The sequence below is a fragment of the Euleptes europaea genome, chromosome 11 (genome assembly GCF_029931775.1).
Source record: "Euleptes europaea isolate rEulEur1 chromosome 11, rEulEur1.hap1, whole genome shotgun sequence".
NCBI lineage: Eukaryota > Metazoa > Chordata > Lepidosauria > Squamata > Sphaerodactylidae > Euleptes > Euleptes europaea.
In genome coordinates this window covers 75,042,669-75,063,949 of record NC_079322.1, presented here as the reverse complement: position 1 = coordinate 75,063,949, position 21,281 = coordinate 75,042,669, and the positions used below count along the sequence as shown (strand labels likewise).

General features: G+C 46.9%; 1 protein-coding gene across 1 annotated transcript in view; it reads right to left on the bottom strand.

Annotated features, from left to right (window-relative positions):
* ADCYAP1R1 (ADCYAP receptor type I) overlaps positions 1-21,281 on the bottom strand; it is a 94,459-nt gene that overhangs the window by 31,377 nt on the left and 41,801 nt on the right. The window contains exons 3-8 of the mRNA XM_056857140.1: positions 19,716-19,823; positions 13,665-13,700; positions 12,537-12,575; positions 7,065-7,183; positions 4,562-4,659; positions 2,858-2,990 (exon numbers count right to left, since the gene is read on the bottom strand). Coding sequence (XP_056713118.1) covers positions 2,858-2,990; positions 4,562-4,659; positions 7,065-7,183; positions 12,537-12,575; positions 13,665-13,700; positions 19,716-19,823 — 533 coding nt within the window. The remainder of the gene's footprint in view (positions 1-2,857; positions 2,991-4,561; positions 4,660-7,064; positions 7,184-12,536; positions 12,576-13,664; positions 13,701-19,715; positions 19,824-21,281) is intronic.

Genomic DNA, 21,281 nt, shown 5'->3' with positions numbered 1-21,281 from the left:
TAAGCCGGTTTGAGTTTTCCTTAAGTGGTAGAGAAAATTGGCATATAAAAACCAACTCTTCTTCTTCTTCTTCTTCTGGAAGAATGAAACCAACTTGCAATCACCTTCCCTTCCCCTTCTCACAACAGACATCGTGTGAGGTAGGTGGGACTGAGAGACTGTGACTAGCTCAAGGTCACCCAGCTGGCTTCATGTGCAGGAGTGGGGAAACAACTCCAGTTCATCAGATTAGCATCAGCCACTCATGTGGAGGAGTGGGGAATCAAACCCGGTTCTCCAGATCCGAGTCCACCACTCCAAACCACCACTCTTAACCACTACACCATGCTGGCTCCCATTGGTATGGGATACAATGCCATCCAGGCTTGTATCCTGCCACTTGACTCCACCTAGCTTGGAGCTTTCCTCCCGCCTAAGAAGCCTTCCTCCAATAGAAGAGGCACTTTTGCTGGTGGCAAAAAAGCCTCCGTTGCTGGAGGAAGGCTCTGTCTGCCTGTAGTGACTGAGACTCTTCTGTTGGAGGAAGCCTCCTTAGGTCAGATGAAGGCTTTAGACTACATTGAGGAGAGTGGTGGGAAACAAGTGGGGACCCGTGAGAAACTCATGGGTAAATTCTCCTCTGGCTTCTGATACCCTCCCAGCCACCTGTACCCCTTCCTTGCACTGCTGTCTCCTCCTCCCTTAATTTTCCTTCCACACCCTCCTTCTTCTGTCCCTCACCCCCAAAACTGGTCCCTACCACCCCTTGCTCTGACTCTACCCCTCTTTCCTCAATCTCTGTTTGTACATGGCCCCAATCCATAGATTTACGTATCTGCAGATGAGGCCATGTTGACTGTTATAAATATTTTGAAATTAATTGAAGAAACACCATATTATTTTCCTCTGAATCTCAAAACTATTATTCCCAATTGATCAGGTGCATTTTATCCTACCCCTCTTCCAAGCACAGGGTGGCGTACATGGTTCTCCTCCCATTTCTTCCTTACAACAACCCTGCAAGGCTGGTTAAGCTGAGAGTGAGAAAGAGAGTGACTTGCCCAAGGTCACCCAGTGAGCTTCACGGCAAAATGGGGATTTGAACCCAAGCCTCTCACAACCTAGTACCAAACTCGAACCACCACAACATACTGGCAATACTTATAAACCTGCTGCTTGTTTGGGACACTTAGCCATAATGGCAAATATGCAGCTTCTTCCCGAGGAGCAGAAAATTAGGCATATTCACAGCATCGCTTATTTTCAAACTCAGAAAGCCAAAATGGGATGCTGAAATGCTGCCAAACTTAAGATTTGTGGACAGTTTATGCACAATGCTTTTTTAACTCTACAATCCGTTGCCAGCAGTGCTCAAACCATGTGACTCCTTCCTGTAAAATGCACAATCCATAAATTACATAATTCGCAATCCAGAAAACTCGGAGGAAATTAGAATGAGAGAAGGCCGGAAGAAGAAATTGCAGGACAAAGTGAGGGGGGGAGAATGAAAGAACACCCTGTCAAGAAGTTAAGACCTCTCAAATTCTTGGATTGTATTATTTCTTTTGGTTCAGGCCTAGAGGCCTATGAATTCTGTGTTATTGGGATTTTAGACCAAAAAGATAAGTTTCCTTTTGAAAACTGCTTCTGTGGAGAGGGTAAGCCCCAGCTGGTGCTAGTTAACCTCTCCCCTTTCTGGAATGCAAGGCCATGCATTGCCATAGTAACCAATCAGTCAGCCATCATGACGATGTCCAGGTGCAGGTAGTTCTGCAGGCTTCCTCACCTGAAAACACCTCTTAGTGAGTCAGCATTTCTGACCAAGCAATTAATTAACAGCTAATTGCTTTTATTTTCTCAACTGGCTTCTACGAGCTCATCCTTTTGAGAAAACGGATATAAGGACAGACCAACCCTAAACAAACTATGCACGCTTTGGGGTGCACAGCAGGAAGGCTGTGCTGGCTGCATCACAACCCATTTGATTTTGGCCCTACGGGGAAACTCTGGTCAACTTGACCTGCTTGGAGAAACCTTTTGGATAACCTTTTGAAACTTATGCATGCTTTGGGGTACAGCAGGAGAGCTGGCTGCATCACAACCCATTTGATTTTGGCCCTTGAGGGGGAAACTTTGGTCAAGCTGACCTGCTTGGAGAAACCTTTGGACAATCTTTTGAAACTTGAATGCTGGAAGCATCTTTGGAAATTGGTAACTATAAACCTGATGCAAGAAACCTTTGCCAATCCTTTTGAACCAAAAAGACTTTTGAATGTATTAGCTAGCTATGCTAAATAGTTTATTATTTTCTTGCTTAACACTTCATGACTTTTTCTTTCCTGTAAACCAGCTTGAATCTTATAAATAAATTGTTAGCCTTTAAATGGCTTGTGTCTGTGATTTTGGGATTCCAAGCCTAAATTCTAAGTGCCTTGTGTGAGTGTAAAACCACCCACCAAAAACCTAAGACATTTTTTGGAGCGTAATCTTTCCCTGGCAGGCTTCTACCTTGCAGGGTAAGTGTTGCACTTAATTTTGGAGTGAGTTGGGAGAGGATTGCCCTTATCTTCTCCCTGGAGCTCAATCTTTTGAAAGGGCTGGTGGCAGCTACTCCTTGGACTTGGGGCGAAAGCCTGGAGTTCAAGGTTTTGTCTCTTGGAAAACTTTTGACCAAACCAAAGCAGCCTCCAACTGGTGGAGACAAGTTGGGGAGCTCTTTGACACACCCCTTAAACACACCCCTTCATTCTTCCCTCGCTGCAATCTTTTGAAGCAATAAGTGAGGCAACATTTAAATTCCTTAAAAAATAGAATAAATGTACAGACTCCCTCCTTATCTAGTCAGAAAGAATTTTTTTTTTATTCTGCCTGAGCTTACCGAAGAGATGAAACAGTGGTTGCTGTTCTGCTCGGCATAAAGAACTCCGTCCTTGATGAAGACCGAGATGGCTCGTAGAATGAAGGAAACAAAGAGGTTCATGTGGATGAAGTTCCGTGTGCAATGCAGCTTCCTGGGAACGAGAGGAAAAGACAAAGGCATATTTATGCAGGGTCAATTCTGATGCTCGCTCAAAGCTCTTTTTAAAAATGCGACCTTTAAAATGCCTATTCACGATCGCGATGCAAAAGGAGAAATTCCACCCCCCCACTCGTCTGCTCCTTCGTTCCTGTTTGCATAGACAATAGCAACCGCCATGTGCATAGCTAACGCACGGCTGTTATTTTGCATGCTTCCTTGAGGGGATTCTTTGCGGCAAGGGCGGAGCAAACACAAAAGGTCGCGTTAAAGGGGCTCTTAAGAAATGCGAAGCAGGTATGAGCCGGCTTCGCAGTCACTTCCTGAATGAAGGTTCAGCGTGAAAAACTAAAAAAATATGCAGGGCAATTCAGCCTGAAAAGTGCTGCTAATTACCAAGCATGAATGGCCAAAAGGATTCGAGGATATCATCTCATCTTCTCGATGTATACAATAGAAGAGCTTTTCTTAGGAGCCAAACTCGAGAAATGCGGAAAGAACATTCACGACAGAAGAAGGAAATAGAGGTCGGGAGACTCTTTGGCTCTCTCTTTCTAGGATGGCATTTCAGGATGGCCAATACTCATGCAGAGCAGCTAGATTTGGGTCCAGTAGCGCCTTAGAGACCAACAAGATTTTTGGGGTATTTCGGGGTATTTTCAAAGCTCTGACTCTCGAAAGCTCATACCCCGAAAATCTTGTTGGTCTCTAAGGTGCTACTGGACTCGAATCTAGCTGTTCTACTGCAAATCAGCATGGCCACCCTCTGAAAAAAAAATACTCCAATACCCATTTGTAACATTTGGTGGTTGCTCCTAAGACAGGGGGCTGGATAGAATGGAACAGAATGAGTTCAGAGACAGGTTATCACCTTCGACTTCTGAAAAACTGCTCCTATGAGTTGAGGGATTCTCAGGAATGGGGTGGGGGGTGGGGTTCAGAAAGAAAGGGAAATGGACAGAAATCACCTCCACCATTTCCATGATCTCTTGGTCCATTGTCATTCCTGCGAGAGGGGAAGCATTGGTGTCTGCCGATTCCCCGCTCTCCCCTCCACTGTGTTCCAGAGAATCCCCACCAAGCAGCTTATCAGAGCATGTGGCAAGCCATCAAGTTTGGGAGATCTGTTTTTTTGATGGGTCATTTTAAAGGATACTCTTTGATTTAATTCCTTACATTTACTTTGCATAATGATTATTTTAGGATAATTATATGAATACTAACTAGATAAAACAAGATACGTATAAAGTAACTAAGTAGAGGGGGATTATACTGTTAGCAAAAGTATATACAATTTAATTTTGAAGAGAGTGTAGGGGAAGTCAACTTCTCTTTTTTATTTTTTGGACTAGAAACTTTATTAGACTTTACTTTATATTGTTAATTCATTAATGAAAAATGATTTATGATGTATGAAATGAGAAAATAATAAAAACTTTATTAAAAAAAAGTTTGGGAGATCTGCCAGAGCCTCCCCAGCAATGTATGATGTCACTTCCGGTCGCACGACTGGAGAACCTGATTTCCTCCACACCCAGAAAACCTCAGTCTCTCACGCCAACTCACCTGAAGCGGCACAGGATCACCATCGCCGTGGTGAGCGAAACCAGGGATGTGCTGTAGCCCACAGTGTACAGGGCCTTTACTGAGAGGTAATAGTAATCCTGAGAAGTCAAGTCACAACAGAAGTGTTAGAATAGGGTTGCCCACAGCTTGACAAGCAGAAGGTCTCGCATTCAATCCCAGGTACCCCCTACTCAAAAGATCTCAAGTGTTGGGAAGGTTCTTTCTCTGTCTAGAGAAGTAACTCTAGTCAGAGGACGCAGTACTGAGTTAGAAGGGTTCGAATGATCTCACTTGCTGTAAGGCCATTTTATATACAGGTTGAGTATCCCTTATCCGGACTGCTTGGGACCAGAAGTGGTCCGTATTTTGAAATTTTTGCATATACATAATGAGATATCTATGTATGGGTGTGAAGGCTGGACAATGAAGAAAGCTGACAGGAAGAAAGTAGATTCCTTTGAAATGTGGTGTTGGAGGAGAGTGTTACGTATGGCATGGACTGCCACAAAAAAAAACAAATCAGTGGGCTATAGATCAAATCAAGCCTGAACTGACCCTAGAAGCTAAAATGACTCAACTGAGGCTATCATATTTTGGTCACGTCATGAGACAACAAGAGTCACTGGAAAAGACAGTCATGCTAGGAAAAGTTGAGGGCAGCATGAAAAGAGGAAGGCTCAACAAGAGATGGATTGACTCAATAAAGGAAGCCACGGCCCTCAGTTTGCAAGATCTGAGCAAGGCTGTCAAGCTCAGGACGTTTTGGAGGACATTGATTCATAGGGTCGCCATGAGTTGGAAGCGACTTGACGGCACTTAACACACACAATGAGATATCTTGGGGATGGGACTCAAGTCTGAACACAAAATTCATTCATGTTTTATATATGTTTTATATACACTTTATACACATAGCCTGGACGTAATTTTAAACATTATTTTTAATAATGTTGTGTACATTGAACCATCAAAAAGCAAACTGGCGTGCTGCTGAGGGCCTGTAAGTAAAGCCTGAATGCCGGCTCAAAAAGTCTGGTTTTCGGGTCAGTCCGGATATTGGATGCCCAGATAAGGGATACTCCACCTTTATTGTTATTTTGAGGAGGGGTGGCTTGGCAGTAGAACACCTCTTCTGAATGTAGAAGGTCCCAGGTTCCATCGCTGGCACTTCCAGGTAAAAAAAAAAAAATCTCAGGTAGCCGGTGGTAGCAAAAGACCCCTTGCCTGAAACTCTGGAGAGCTGCTACCAATCAGAATATACAACACTGAGCCAGATGGATTTAAGAACATAAGAAAGGCCCTGCTGGATCAGACGAAGGCCCATCAAGTCCAGCAGTCCATTCACACAGTGGCCAACCAGGTGCCTCCAGGAAGCCCACAAACAAGACGACTGCAGCAGCACCATCCTGCCTGTGTTCCCCAGCACCTCATATAATAGGCATGCTCCCCTGATCCTGGAGAGAACTGATATGCATCATGACCAGTATCCATAAGAATATAAGAAAGGCCATGCTGGATCAGGCTAAGGCCCATCAAGTCCAGCAGTCTGTTCACACAGTGGCCAACCAGGTGCCTCTAGGAAGCCACAAACAAGACGACTGCAGCAGCACCATCCTGCCTGGGTTCCACAGCACCCAAGATAATAGGCATGCTTGATTTCATGAGCACAACTGAAACTATTATTTCCAACAGCGAGCCAGCATGGTGTAGTGGTTAAGAGCATTGGATTCTAATCTGAAGAACCAGGTATGCGCCGGCTTCGCAGTTACGTCTGGAATGACGGTTCAGAGTGAAGAACTCAAAAAAAAAAAATGTGTGGGGCGCTTCAGCCTGGAACGCGCTGCTTATTACCAAGCATAAAAGGCCTAAGGGATTGTGATTGTAATCCACTTTGAGACTCCTTAAGAGAAAAGCAGGGCATAAAAACCAACTCTTCTTCTGCTTCATTCTACCTCAGAACCAAGGGTGACCTCCAAAACATCTGCACAATGGGAAATTACATGGGATACCTCATTGCCATCACCACTAATCGGTCGTAGATTAGTAGCCCATCTCCATCCAAAAGTGAAACATGGCCAATATCTCTAGTGTGCTGCAGCTAAGCACCAACATTATGAAAAGTAGAAGAGTTGGTTTTTACATGCTGGCTTTCTCTACCACTGAAGGAAGAATCAAACCAGCTTACAGTTGCCTTCCTTTCCCTCCCCACAACACACATCCTGTGAGGTAGGTGGGGCTGAGAGAGCTCTAAGAGAGCTGTGACTAGCCCAAGGTCACCCAGCTGGCTTCATGTCGAGGAGTGGGGAAAACAACCTGGTTCACCAGATTAGCCTCCGCCGCTCATGTGGAGGAGCGGGGAATCAAACCCGGTTCTCCAGATTAGAGTCCGCCGTTCCAAACCACCGCTCTTAACCACTGCACCACGCCTTTTGCCTTCAATAGCCCTGATGTGGAACACCAACACGCTCCCCACACTTCGCTCTTCAGCCACTTGCCATCCTACCTGGTCGCCATCTGGCATTGTATCGTTCTCGTCGAACCCGCAGGCATCGTAGTAATGAGGGAACGGTTCGGACCAGCCGTCTTCTGTGCAGTTCCTGCTGACCTTTAAATCGGACCCACCTGCCAGTACAAAGAGTACAGAGCGTCTTTAGAAAACGTTGCACGGCCAATAGGGATGGAGCACAAAAAAGCTAGCGCAAAGAGCCCTTGATTATTCTCTTGCCTGGTGTTGAGACCAACTTGTGGGATGAGTTAGGGTTGGGAAAGAAGAAGAGTTGGTTTTTATATGCAGACTTTTTAATGCCATTTAAGGGAGAATCAAACCGGCTTAGAATTGCCTTTCCCTCCCTAAAACAGACACCCGGTGAAATAGGTGGGGCTGAGAGACCTCGGAGAGAGCTGTGACTAGCCCAAGGTCACCCAGCTGGCTTCATGTGGAGGAGTGGGGAAACAAATCCAGTTCACCAGATTAGGAAGGATGGTTTTTATATGCCGACTTTCTCTACCACTTAAGGAAGGATCAAACCGGCTTACAATCATCTTCCCTTCCCCTCCCCACAACAGACACCCTGTGGGGTAGGTGGGGCTGAGAGAGGTCTAAGAGAGCTGTGACTAGAGAGAGCTCTAAGAGAACTGTGACTAGCCCAAGGTCACCCAGCTGGCTTCCTGTGGAGGAGTGGGGAAACCAATCCAGTTCACCAGATTAGCGTCCACCACTCATGTGGAGGAGTGGGGAATCAACCCCGGTTCTCCAGATCAGAGTCCACCACTCCAAACCACCACTCTTAACCACTACACCATGCTGGGGGTGGAGGAGTGACTCCTGGTCTGTGTGTGTGTTAAGTGCCATCAAGTCATTTCTGATTAACGGTTGGAAAGTACCTGGGAAAGTCTCTGACTGAGGTCATACTGTAAACCATCTAGAACCTGGCCAGGCTGATGCAAGGTCCTGCAAGAGGTGGCATGACTAAGCGCCTCCCCTGATTGGTGGTTAGGACTCAGGAACTGTATATATGTGTGGATCCCTGTAACTGTTGTGTGGGACATTATTTAGTGGAAGAAGAACGTGAGTGGAGTTGTTGTAAACTATCACTGCGAATATTTTTTTTATAATTTTTTTATTAATTTTCAAAAAAAATAAACAAACATAAAAAATTATAAATCACATAAACAAATAACTAAAAAGCAAAACAAAAATACAAAAAATACAAAAAGAGCACTTGTACTACATTTTTACATCTTCTATTATAATTTTATAAAATCAACAGTGCCCAAACCCACCACCCACCTTATATGAGTGTCCCACCACCACTAGACTTCCGGAGAAGTATTCTGACAGTATTTAAAATTACCTTAAACTATCATTATATAAACTACATTACCATTTATCTATAATTCATTAACTATACTTGTAAAATTCATTTTTGCCAGCTCATCCCAAAATGCGATGGCCTTTAACCAAGTTTTTTTGAACTCTTCCATATCTTTACCATGTAAAGACTCTGGAAGTTTGGCCATCCGCATATACAACCACAATTTCTCTCTCCAGTCCTTAACTGAAGGTTTATTTGCTTGTTTCCAGTTTTTTGCTATTATAATTCTTGCTGCTGCAAAACTAGATTTACATATAACTCTATCATATTTATCCATATTCTTTTCAGGAATTCCCAATAAACAAAATGCTGGATCTTTTTTAACTTCTGCACTAGTCAAATTATTGACTAGTGCTGTCAATAAATCAAGCCCTGCTTTTACGTAGCAAGGTGATTTCCTGGAACGCCTGACCAATCCGCTCAGCTCCCGCGACAACCCTACGAGTTAAGGACCTCCAAAACACCTTACCGTTAACAGCCTTGCTCAGGTCTTGCAAACATCAGGGGGAGGCCTCGGCCCCTACGGCCTGTGGTTGGCCTTCCAGAGGTACTGGTTGGCCACTGTGTGGGACTGGATGCTGGACTAGAGGAACGACTGGTCCAATCTATCAGGGCTCTTACGTTCTCAAACGGGAGGTCTCCTCAGAGTTCACTGTGACGTCCCAGAGGCCTCATGGACAGTCTCCCATGTTTAGTCAGAGAGATGCTGGAGAACGTGGATTGGTAATGCTCGGGCTCCCTATAGCCCTGCCTCACTGACCCCAGGGTAGGTTGGGTGGGCATCTGTGTGTATTTATTTGAGGAGGGCAGGTGAAGTAAAGGAAGGTGAGGTCATAATAGAGGACATAGTTGGGGAGAGGCAGTGGGAAGCATCTTCCTCAACGTCCTCTACGACATGGAGCTAACCCCACCTTCTTTTTTCCTGAGAGAAATAACTATCAATGTAAAGGAAATGCAGATGTTCCAGAGGAGGGGTCCCCAACATGGGCACCATGGCACCCGTTGACACCTGTGCTGGTGCCGAAGTGCTTTTAGACAGTGGGCAGGGCAAGGCTTCTGATTGGCTATTGGAAATTTGATCGGCTGGGCAGATCTTTTCAACTGCCCAGTTGATCTGCCCAGTTGATCTGCCCAGCCAATCAAATTGAACAGTTGAAAAGGTCTGCCCAGCCAATCAAAGAGCCCAGCAAACAAGGCTCTTCCCTGTGAGACTGAAGCTGAGCTAAGACAGCCATTGTATGGCTGGCTCCACCTCCTGCAGCAGCCATTTTGTGGCAGCCATTTTGTAATTATGGCCACCACACTGTGTCAGAATTCCAAAGGTGCCCACAGCTAGGGTTGCCCGGTCTCTCTTTGCTACCGGTGGGAGGTTTTTTGGGTGGAGCCTGAGGAGGGCAGGGTTTGGGGAGGGGAGGGACTTCCATGCCATAACATCCAATGGCCAAAGTGGCCATTTTCTCCAGGTGAACTGACCTCTGTCGGCTGGAGATCAGTTGTCATAGCAGGAGATCTCCAGCTAGTACCTGGAGGTTGGCAACCTTACCCACAGCCTTAGACTCATAGACTCATAGAGCTGGAAGGGACCACCAGGGTCATCTAGTCCAACCCCCTGCACAATGCAGGAAATTCACAACTACCTCCCCCCACATCCCCAGTGACCCCAACCCTCCCCCCGCCATGCAGGATCCCACAATCAAAGCACTCCCAACAGATGGCCATCTAGTTTCTGCTTCAAGACCTCCAAAGACGGGGACTCCACCACCCTCCCTACGCTAGACCCTCAAGAGGAGATTTATCAGACGTGTGTCCTGAAGAAACTCTGGGCATGACTAATCCACCCCTTGCCTTTCAAAGGGACTTCCTGCCGAGCATTTCCTTATCAAGGTCAGACCGCTGTGATACCGCGAGGGGCTGGCTACGGTCACTCCCTCTGTAATGAAAAATTCTTCAGCCTCATTCAGGGTGGCAATATGGGAAGCGAAAATTAAATGAGTTCAGAGTGAAGTACAGTCCAGCACAAAGGGAGAAACACGCCAGAAATTAATGAGCGCTCTGCTTGCAAGGGCATTCGGGGACAAGCGGCAGAGGAACTCACAGTTCCGTGAAACTTTCCTCCATCCTTTTTTTAAATGGGAAGCCGCCTCGGGAGGCTGCAGTTTTGAGCAGAGAATGGCAGCTAGGCTTACCAATTGCCCGGTCGGGGCGGGCAAAAGAGAGCTACGTAGAGGGGGAGGCGTATGACACTCTAGCAACCTCCGGCGAAACTCTATGAAAACCATAGACGCTAAGCAGGGTCAGCCCTGGTTAGTATTTGGATGGGAGGGAGACCACCATGGAAGATCAGAGTTGCTACACAGAGGCAGGAAATGGCTAGCTCTACGTCATCCTATCTCAGAAGCTAAGCAGGGTCAGCTCTGGTTAGTATTTGGATGGGAGACCACCATGGAAGATCAGAGTTGCTACACAGAGGCAGGAAATGGCTAGCTCTACGTCATCCTATCTCAGAAGCTAAGCAGGGTCAGCTCTGGTTAGTATTTGGATGGGAGACCACCATGGAAGATCAGAGTTGCTACACAGAGGCAGGAAATGGCTAGCTCTACGTCATCCTATCTCAGAAGCTAAGCAGGGTCAGCTCTGGTTAGTATTTGGATGGGAGACCACCATGGAAGATCAGAGTTGCTACACAGAGGCAGGAAATGGCTAGCTCTACGTCATCCTATCTCAGAAGCTAAGCAGGGTCAGCTCTGGTTAGTATTTGGATGGGAGACCACCATGGAAGATCAGAGTTGCTACACAGAGGCAGGAAATGGCTAGCTCTACGTCATCCTATCTCAGAAGCTAAGCAGGGTCAGCTCTGGTTAGTATTTGGATGGGAGACCACCATGGAAGATCAGAGTTGCTACACAGAGGCAGGAAATGGCTAGCTCTACGTCATCCTATCTCAGAAGCTAAGCAGGGTCAGCCCTGGTTAGTATTTGGATGGGAGACCACCATGGAAGATCAGAGTTGCTACACAGAGGCAGGAAATGGCTAGCTCTACGTCATCCTATCTCAGAAGCTAAGCAGGGTCAGCTCTGGTTAGTATTTGGATGGGAGACCACCAAGAAAGTCCAGGGTTGCTACACAGAGACAGGTCATGGCTAGCCTGATCTCATCAGACTTCAGAAGCTAAGCAGGGTCAGTCTTGGATACTTGGATGGGAAACCACCAAGGAAGACCAGGGTTGCTACATAGAGGCCAGCAATGGCAAGCCGCCTCTGTTTGTTACTCATCAATGGGGTCGCCGTTAAGTCAGCTGCAACTTGACGGCACTTTCCACCACCGCCGTGTATCCAGCGTTCCACAGTGAACGGGTCTTACATTACCAACTCAGCCCACGCATGTGTTGGGGGAGCTCTTTGCTTCTAGCCCACTGTGGTCTGGAGGGTGCGAGGTGATCTATGGCAAGCTGACACGGTTCTTGCCGTGGGTATTTTTCAGGATGTCGCAACGTCCTGATCTCTTCCTGCTTGGCCAACGGGATGGAACACATTGTGCTTTGGGCCCGTGCCACATGAACACATGAAGCTGCCTTATACTGAATCAGACCCTCGGTCCATCAAAGTCAGTATCGCCTACTCAGACTGGCGGCAGCTTTCCATGGTCTCATGAACACATGAAGCTGCCTTATATTGAACCAGACCCTCGGTCCATCAAAGTCAGTATCGCCTACTCAGACTGGCAGCGGCTCTCCAGGGTCTCAGGCAGGGGTCTTTCACATCACCTGCTTGCCGAGTCCTACGAATGCAACGCACGACTCTGAAGTTATTCCTGCACCCTGGCTTCCCACGACAGGCACTGCTGCTGATGGCAGCATCGGGGAGGGGGCGATTGGGTGACTGGATAATTGTTGTTACGGAGAGAAGTATAATTTATAATTACGTCCCTGCTAGATGGGAGCACTTGAGAATACATGTTCATAACACCCGGCAAAGGAAGAGGCTGCCAAGCCTACCACTATAATTATTGATTCGGAAATTAATATCAGCTCTGCGTCAGCTCAAATCCCTTCCTCCCCTATGGGGGCCAGAAGGAACGGTTACCATGTCTCTTTTCCTTACCTAGCAGTTCATCGGTGTTGTCCAGTAGTTCCAAATCACCTGCAAAGAGGAAGAAATACAGAGAGTGTTGCCTTTCAACCCTGCTTCGGGAACAAAAATGGAAAGTTTCCCTTCCTCTTGGGACTGGGAGGTTGGTCTTGGTGTTTGTTGTGGCCCCGAGCCCTTTGACATGCTTCTAGGACAGCGATACTCACACAGTGGCTCGGGAGCCAGAGGTTGCTCTTTGCATTGCCACCTGTAGCTCTTGTGAGCCAACAATACCCATGTTCTAGGAAGTCGGTAATGCTTTTCGAAATGGAAATAATTCCACCGTTACTGTGGGCCAAAGAGGAGGGATGGTGGCATGGTGTAGCGCAATCTTGTTAGATCTTGGTAGCTAAGTTGGGTCAGTACTTGGATGGGAGACCACCAAGGAAAGCTCTGCAGAGGAAGGCAGTAGCAAACCACCTCTGCTTCTCCCTTGCCTTGAAAGCTCCTTGCTGTGTTCACCATAAGTCTTGGATGGGAAACCAAGGAAGAAGACGAAGAGTTGGTTCTTATGTGCCGACTTTCTCTACCACTTAAGGGAGAATCAAACCGGCTTACAACCGTCTTCCCTTCCCCTCCCCTCAACACACACCGTGAGGTAGGTGGGACTGAGAGAGCTCGGATAAAACTGTGACTAGCCCAAGGTCACCCAGCTGGCCTTATGTGGAGGAGTGGGGAAACCAACCAGGTTCACCAGATTAGAGTCCACTGCTCCAAACCACCACTCTTAACCACTACATCATATGTACTTAAGTGCTGTCACATTTTAGAAGTGGCCACGGGTAGAAATCCATGCCTCACCTGGAGATAAGTTGTAATTCCCTGACATTTCCAGGCCCCACCTGGAGGTTGGCAACCCTACCCACCATGATGTAATTCCCAAGCCAAATTGGGCCCCTGTGGACCTTTTAAATGCCAATCCACACAGCTGCTGTGTGGCTGCGGGAAAAGTGTTCCCTGGTCTATGTTCCCTGGACCCATCTCATTACACAGTGTAACATATAGCTTGGCCAAAGCTGCAACATCCTCCCTTCTGCTCTCCTGAAGTGGCATCCTTCCTAGGGCTACGAAACTAGAAATAATACCAGAATACCATCTTACCTGGTTGAGCGTAAGCCATGCTGTTCACATCCCATCCTTTAAAAAAAGAAAAGAAGTTAGTGTTTGGCTCTTGTGGCCCTTTCTTACATGCCGATCTGTCACCACTTTGGGGTCAGGAAGCAATTTTCCTCCAGGCCATATTGGCCAGGCATCCTGGAGATTCAGACTGCAGTTAATCAATAATCTATACCTTTAACCATAAATGTATTGAAAACCATAACAGGTTTTTTTGGCCATCTTCTGGGCATGGGGTAGGGGTCACTGGGTGTGTGGGGTGGGGAGGGGGGAAGGCAGTTGTAAAATTCCTGCATTGTGCAGGGGGGTTGGACTAGATGACCCTGGTGATCCCTTCCAACTCTATGAATCTAAAAGACCACAGCGGGTCAGATCTTCCTCAGTCAAATGTCTTCCTTCCTACTGAAATAATGCATAAGAACACACCACTGAGCTGAACACCCATTCTTCCCCTATTCTAACCTTCCACCTTCCACTCTTTCCTGTCCCATGTTGAATATTAAATTGTAGGGTTCCAGGGTCAGAGATCTACCAGTTTGGAACATTTTTATCCCACTGTTGTTGCGACGAGCTTCGGGCAACTCACAGTGTCCTCTCCCATTTCATCTTATCCTCACAACAACCCTGCAGGGTAGATTAGGATGAGAGAGACTGGCCCAGGGCCGCCCAGCAGACTCCACAGTTGACCATTCATTCAATTGCTGGGAGCCACCCCAAGTCCTGTCACCCAGGGGAGGGGTGGGGTGGAGTATAAATCTAAAATACATTTAAAAATAAAAATAAAACACGCCGGCCAGATTCTGTGCAGCTGCTAGAGCCTACTGTGTTGATCTAACGGATTATATTTGCTCACCAGCACAGCCACGCAAGCAGGGCTTTCCCGGAAGGCGGTGGCGGGGCTGAGCCACAATTTTGGTGGTGTAACTTCGCTGTTGTCAATGGGACAGCCCCCCCCCTTTTATTTTAAAAGATACTTTTTTAGGCTCTGTGGCGGCCAGGAAGCCTTTGAGGAGGCTGTGCGGCTCTGCCACTCCCAGCCTCCACAGATCTATCCCCCCCTTCAGGATTGCACTCTTAGCCAGCATGGTGTAGTGGTTAAGAGTGGTGGTCTGGAGCGGTGGACTCTGATCTGGAGAGCCGGGTTTGATTCCCCACTCCTCCACATGAGCGGCGGAGGCTAATCTGGTGAACTGGGTTGGTTTCCCCACTCCTCCACATGAAGTCAGCTGAGTGACCTTGGGCTAGTCACAGCTCTCTTAGAGCCCTCTTAGCTCCACCTACCTCACAGGGGAGAGGAAAGGAAGGAGATTGTAAGCCGGTTTGATTCTTCCTTAAGTGGTAGAGAAAGTCAGCGTATAAAAACCAACTCTTCTTATTCTTAATAAAAGCTTCTCTCCACCTTTTAATTTATTTCCCCCCCTGCAATCTGTTCCACTTTGTGTTTTTGGCGCTTTTCAAGCCTTGTAGAGGTAATCCTAAATATGGCATAAGATCTGGGATTCTTTGGGGGAATTTTTTCCATTAATATTTGCAGTGTTTTATTTAGCCACAAGATGACGCTGCGCCCTTTGCAGATGTTCTGACTCTGCTTCCCAGCCTTGGTGTAAAAGGCTGGACGAGAAGAATTTCAGAAGCCTCCCTAGTTTGAAAAGCCATCCGCGGCCTCAAAAAATGTGAATTTTCCCATCCTACCAAAGTGGCCCCATTTCCATTCAGTGAATGATAGCCCAGAATCTGTTAATGGATCATTAGAAAGTTTTCAGAGAGAGTCTAGAGCTCCTCTGATGCTTTTAGGTTTCCTCTGTCAACCTGATTTGGATTGATGCATTAAGCCGCTGGAAAAGTAAGTGGTTTTACATCCCGTAATAACAATGAAAAGGCAAGGCTAATTGAGAGACCATCAGAAAGCAAACCACAGGATACATGTAATTTTGTGGGCAAGTTTGTAACGAGGGATCCTCTGCAATTACAGCTCATCTCCAGCCGACACAGATCAGTTCTCCTTAAGAAAACAGATGCTTTGCAGGGTGGACTCTATGGCATTGTAGCCCACTGAGGTCCCTGTCCTCCCCAGGCTCCAACCCCAAATCTCCAGATGTTTCCCAACCTGGATCTGGCAAATCTACCACCACCACCCCTCATCCCCTGTCAGTAGCCAGGACGGACCTGGCAACCCTATGGGTAACTCAATTCTGGTTTGGCAGTCCTGCATGAAGATCTTGTCTCTCCTGCACTGCATGCACAAAAGAATTTCCTAGCAGGCTGTGTTTTGAGTCCCTTTGGAAGAAAGGTAGGGTTGCCAGGTCCCCCTCAATGCCATAGAGTCCAATCGCCAAAGCGGCCATTTCCTCCAGGGGAACTGATCTCTATTGGCTGGAGATCAGTTGTAATAGCAGGAGATCTCCACCTAGTACCTGGAGGTTGGCAACTCTAGCGGAGCCTGAAGAGGGTGGGGTTTGGGGAGGGGAAGGACTTCAGTGCCATAGAGTCCAATTGGCAAAGTGGCCATTTTCTCCAAGTGAACTGATCTCGATCGGCTGGAGATCGTTTGTAATAGCAGGAGATCTCCAGCCAGTACCTGGCAGTTGGAAACCCTACACAACACTCCTGAGTCTCGCAAGAGCTTACAATACACAAGTACGTTCGTTGAGAGGCAGCATGGTGTAGTGGATAGAGTTTCAGATTTGGGTCACAGAGAGTCAGTTTCCAATCCCTGCTCTGCCATTAGGGTTGCCAATTGCCAGGTAGTAGCAGGAGATCTCCTGCTAATTCAACTGATCTCCAGCCGATAGAGATCAGATCACCTGGAGAAAATTGCCGCTTTGGCCATTGGACTCTACGGCATTGAAGTCCTTCTCCTCCCCAAACCCCACCCTCCTCAGGCTCCGCCCAAAAAATCTCCCGCTGGTGGTGAAGAGAGACCTGGCAACCCTATCTGCCCTGGAAGCATGCCGGGTTGCCAACCTCCAGGTGGTAGCTGGAGATCTCCCGCTATTACAACTGATCTCCAGCAGACAGAGATCAGTTCCCCTGGAGAAAATGGCCGCTTTGGCAATTGGACTCTATGGCATTGAAGTCCCTCCTCTCCCCAAACCCCGTCCTCCTCAGCCTCCGCCCAAACAACCTCCTGTCAGTGGTGAAGAGAGACCTGGCAACCCTACCTTCTTGGTTGTGGCACCAAAATTTTGTCTGTCGCCCTCTGTCAATTTTTTCTGCCAGCAGGAAAATACTTTTTTGTGTTTGCTTCATTTGGTATACTCCCAATAATCGCTATTGGCATTCCTCTGGTAGGGTTGCCAGGTCCCTCTTCACCACCAGCGAAAGGTTTCTGGGGCGGAGCCTGAGGAGGGTGGCAATCCTGAGTATTGTTATGAATTTTTATTGAATTATTTAAAAAAATTTAATGTTGATTTTAATTGTTCAAATGTTTTAATGTGTTTTTGGTATTGGTTCTCTTAGGTTATCCGGGCTGTGTAACCGTGGTCTTGGTATTTTCTTTCCTGATGTTTCACCAGCAGCTGTGGCCAGCATCTTCAGAGGCATCTTCTGAAGATGCCGGCCACAGCTGCTGGCGAAACGTCAGGAAAGAAAATACCAAGACCACGGTTACACAGCCCGGATAATCTACGAGAACCAATGAACTCTGACAGTGAAAGCATTCGACAATGTTTTTGGTATGTGTGCCACTTTGAGGCATGCATGACCCTAATTGGTTGGGAAGGTGGCATAAAAATGTTTCAAATAAAATAAAATAAAGGTTGTTGCGAGGATAAAATGGGGAAGAGGAGAATGGTTAGGGCACCTTGGGTCCCCATTGGGAGAACCAAGTTAAGTAGGGTTGCCAGGTCCCTCTTCGCCACCTGCGGGAGCTTTTTGGGGTGGAGCCTGAGGAGAGCGGGGTTTGGGGGGGGGGCTTCAATCCCATAGAGTCCAATGGCCAAAGCAGCCCTTTTCTCCAGGGAAATTGATCTCTATCGGCTGAAGATCGGTGGTAATAGCAGGAAATCTCCAGCTAGTGTCTGGAGGTTAGGAATTCAGTACAGAGGCAACATCGTATGCAAAAGTGAAAATAGTATTTATGTAGTGATAACTTATACAATTGAAATACAAAAATGACTATACAAAAAGGATGGTATTCCAATAATTGCAAAGTTCATAAAATAGTTGTAAATCTCGTTACTAATCCCTCTTCGGTTCTTGGACTTGTTGCAATTGAAGTCTGGCTTTACTCTTACGAGATTTACAACTGTTTTATGAACTTTGCAATTATTGGAATACCATCCTTTTTGTATAGTCATTTCTGTATTTCAATTGTAAAAGTTATCACTACATAAATCCTGAATTCCTTATCTCCTTGATATTAGTACAGTGGTGCCCTTTCTCCCCCAGTATCTGGAGGTTGGCAACCCTAAAGTCAAGTCAAACAAATAAAATGTACGCATTTGAGCAGAAGGCTGACTTATCGACCTAGAAAGCATGGCTTCGTTTTGCAGAAGAAGCAACGTAGCAAGGAGAAGGGAAGCTGGAAGGAAATAGAGAAGCAGAGGTTCGATTTGCAGAAGGAGAAGCGAAATCAATACGGGGATTTTCAGGTCGGCGCAACCGGGACGAGCCATTCGACATTGCCTGTACACACTCTAAATATCAGACTCACTAAACTGAGTAGAAGATCAGGTGCCCTGAGACCCGACCCTCCAGTCCTGCCTCATTTGTTTGAAGCAGAGTTGAAGTCCAGGTTCCTCCGACTACCTCTCTCTTTCTCTCTCTCTCTCTCTCTTTCGGTATGCTTTCGCTCAGGGCTTCCACTGATGTTGCCGAAGCCCCCTTGGCCTCCCGGGTAGCAAATGTACTCATCATTTCCCAAAGATCCCAGCCGTTGCTATGGCGACTCTGGTCTGCCGTTGGGTATCGGGGAAGAACCGATCAGAAGAGGTGACCAATCGTTTCTGTGGATCAGCCCCGCCTGAATGACAGGCAGGCACTGCGGAAAAGAAGACTTTTCTCAGGTCGGCTGTGGCTCTTTGTTCCTCTAAGGAAGCCACTAAATGCCATGTCCGTGAAAAGCTGAACTCCGGCCAACTTCCCGCAGCAGCTGATGGGGGAGTCGTCTACGGAATAGGAACCGGAATAGGAACTAGTCCAGCCAGGCAGCTGAGCCTGTCGCTGTGTCCCTGAATTAAATCGCCCGAAGCAGAGTGACGAGTTCTAATCTTGTTTCTTTTCACCATCAAGTCACAGCTGACTTATGGGGTTTTCAAGGTGAGAGATGTTCAAAGATGGTTTGCCATTGCCTGCCTCCGCATCATGACCCTGGCATTCCTTAGAGGCCTCCCATCCAAATACTAGTCAAGGTCGAGGCTTAAAGTAGGGTTGCCAACCTCCAGGTACTAGCTGGAGAACTCCTGCTATAACAACTGATCTCCAGCAGATAGAGATCAGTTCCCCTGGAGAAAATGGTGGCTTTGGCCATTGGACTCTATGGCATTAAAGTCTCTCCCCTTCCCAAACCCCGCCCTCCTCAGGCTCTGCCCCAAAAACCTCCTGCCGGTGGCAAAGAGGGACCTGGTAGCCCTACGCCCCTGGTATTCCTTGGAGGTCTCCTATCCAAATACTTGCCAGGGTCGAGGCTGAGAGTTAGGGTTGCCAACCTCCAGATACTAGCTGGAGATCTCCTGCTATAACAACTGATCTCCAGCCGATAGAGATCAGTTCCCCTGGAGAAAATGGCCGCTTTGGCAATTGAACTCTATGGCATTGAAGTCCCTCCCCTCTCCAAACCCCACCCTCCTCAGGCTCCACCTCAAAAACCTCCTGCTGGTGGTGAAGAGGGACCTGGCAGCCCTAATTGGAGAAGAACCATAGAGGCAGGAGGACAAAAGAACAACGGGATGGAACGTGAACTCCAGAGAGAGACATAGACACGTTTGGCTGCCTTCTACTGAGTCTACTGAGCATTGGCCTGCCTAGGTCAGTATTGCCTGCTCTGACCAGCAGCATCTCTCTGGGAACTCAGGTAGAAGGATCAGGCAATGTTACCGTCTTCGAAGTTCAGCATCGTGAAGAGGGCTGGGCATCTGACGTAGACGACCTCGCCAACGAACGCCGGCTTCCAACATGTGATATTATCCCACATCCCTGGGCAGCCTGCAGAGAAGAAAAAGATCTGTTAAAGCTCAGCCGATCCTGTCTCTCTGCAGAGGTTTTTTTTTTTTTTAATTGGTTTGACTTATTTAAAACATTTTAAGGCCACTTTCCCATCTGGCTGAGGGTTCCCCAAAACTAACAACGTATCAAGTGGTACCCAACCTCTGGTATAAAATTATTTCCAACACTCAGAATAATATATTCATAAATATATTTGTATGTACATGAATGTCCATTCAATAATATGGTTGCAGATCAAAGGTATATTTTACATTTGTAATACAAGTCTTAAGGAGCTCCATGGAGCAGAGTGGAAAGCTGCAGTACTGCAGTCAAAAGCTCTGCTCACGACCTGAGTTCGATCCCGACGGAAGTCGGTTTCAGGTAGCCGGCTCAAGGTTGACTCAGCCTGCCATCCTTCCGAGGTCGGTAAAATGAGTACCCAGCTTGCTGGGGGTAAAGGGAAGACAACTGGGGAAGCCAATGGCAAACCACCTCGTAAAAGTCTGCCTAGTAAACGTCGGGATGTGACGTCACCCCATGGATCAGAAATGACCCGGTGCTTGCACAGGGGACCTTTACCTTTACCTAATACAAGTCTTACAAATAAACACCTTCTAATACAAAATAAATGGAGACTATTGCTTTTTCTCTTTTGTGTAACCCTTCATATATCACGAGTAGCAAATTTGCCTCCTTCGTGTAATGGGTTAACTCCGTGTTTCAGTTAACAAGCTCCTAGGTTTCGCTTGTTTCGTAGAGGTTAACTTCCTCAGAACCTTTTCAACTTCTTTCTGAATGAGATCTTAATGGGACATATTCATACATATATTGAGTTTCCTCAGCTAACATGTTCTTTTGCACTGTCCCCTTTATCAGAGAATCCACCTTAAGTTAATCAACCTGTTGTTTTCTGGTAAGGAATGGGCACCCAATTGAGCACAAGGTAGCCTTTCTTACGTCTACTCAAGATGTGGCCACAATTGACCATGCAGCCAAGTTTTTGCAACATGCAATGAGGATCCGCAAAAGATACTGTAAACGGGAACAGGTGAGCTCTGTTGAGTAAAATTGTATGATTATGTTCTCTGCCGGTATTGTCTATGCCAATAAAGGTTTTGATTGATTGATTGATTGATTGATTGACCGATTGAGTTTCCTCAGCTCTTTATATAATGCTTTTACCTTAGGCTATGCTGCATTGTTCTCCTTGTGAGTTACCAGCGCATAATCCCCAAGGAAGCCAAAAAAACACACGTTAAAACAGTTTCAGAAGTGCATATCTACAGAGATAACAAATGATGAAAACCCATAAACAGGAAGGAAGGTTGGTGAGGGAATGCCAAACTAAACGGAGAAGTCTTCATCCGCCAGTAGAAGATGATGATAGAAGGGACAGACGAATCTCCTCAGGGAGGGAATTTCATCATTTTGGTGCCACAACCAAGAAGGCCCTTT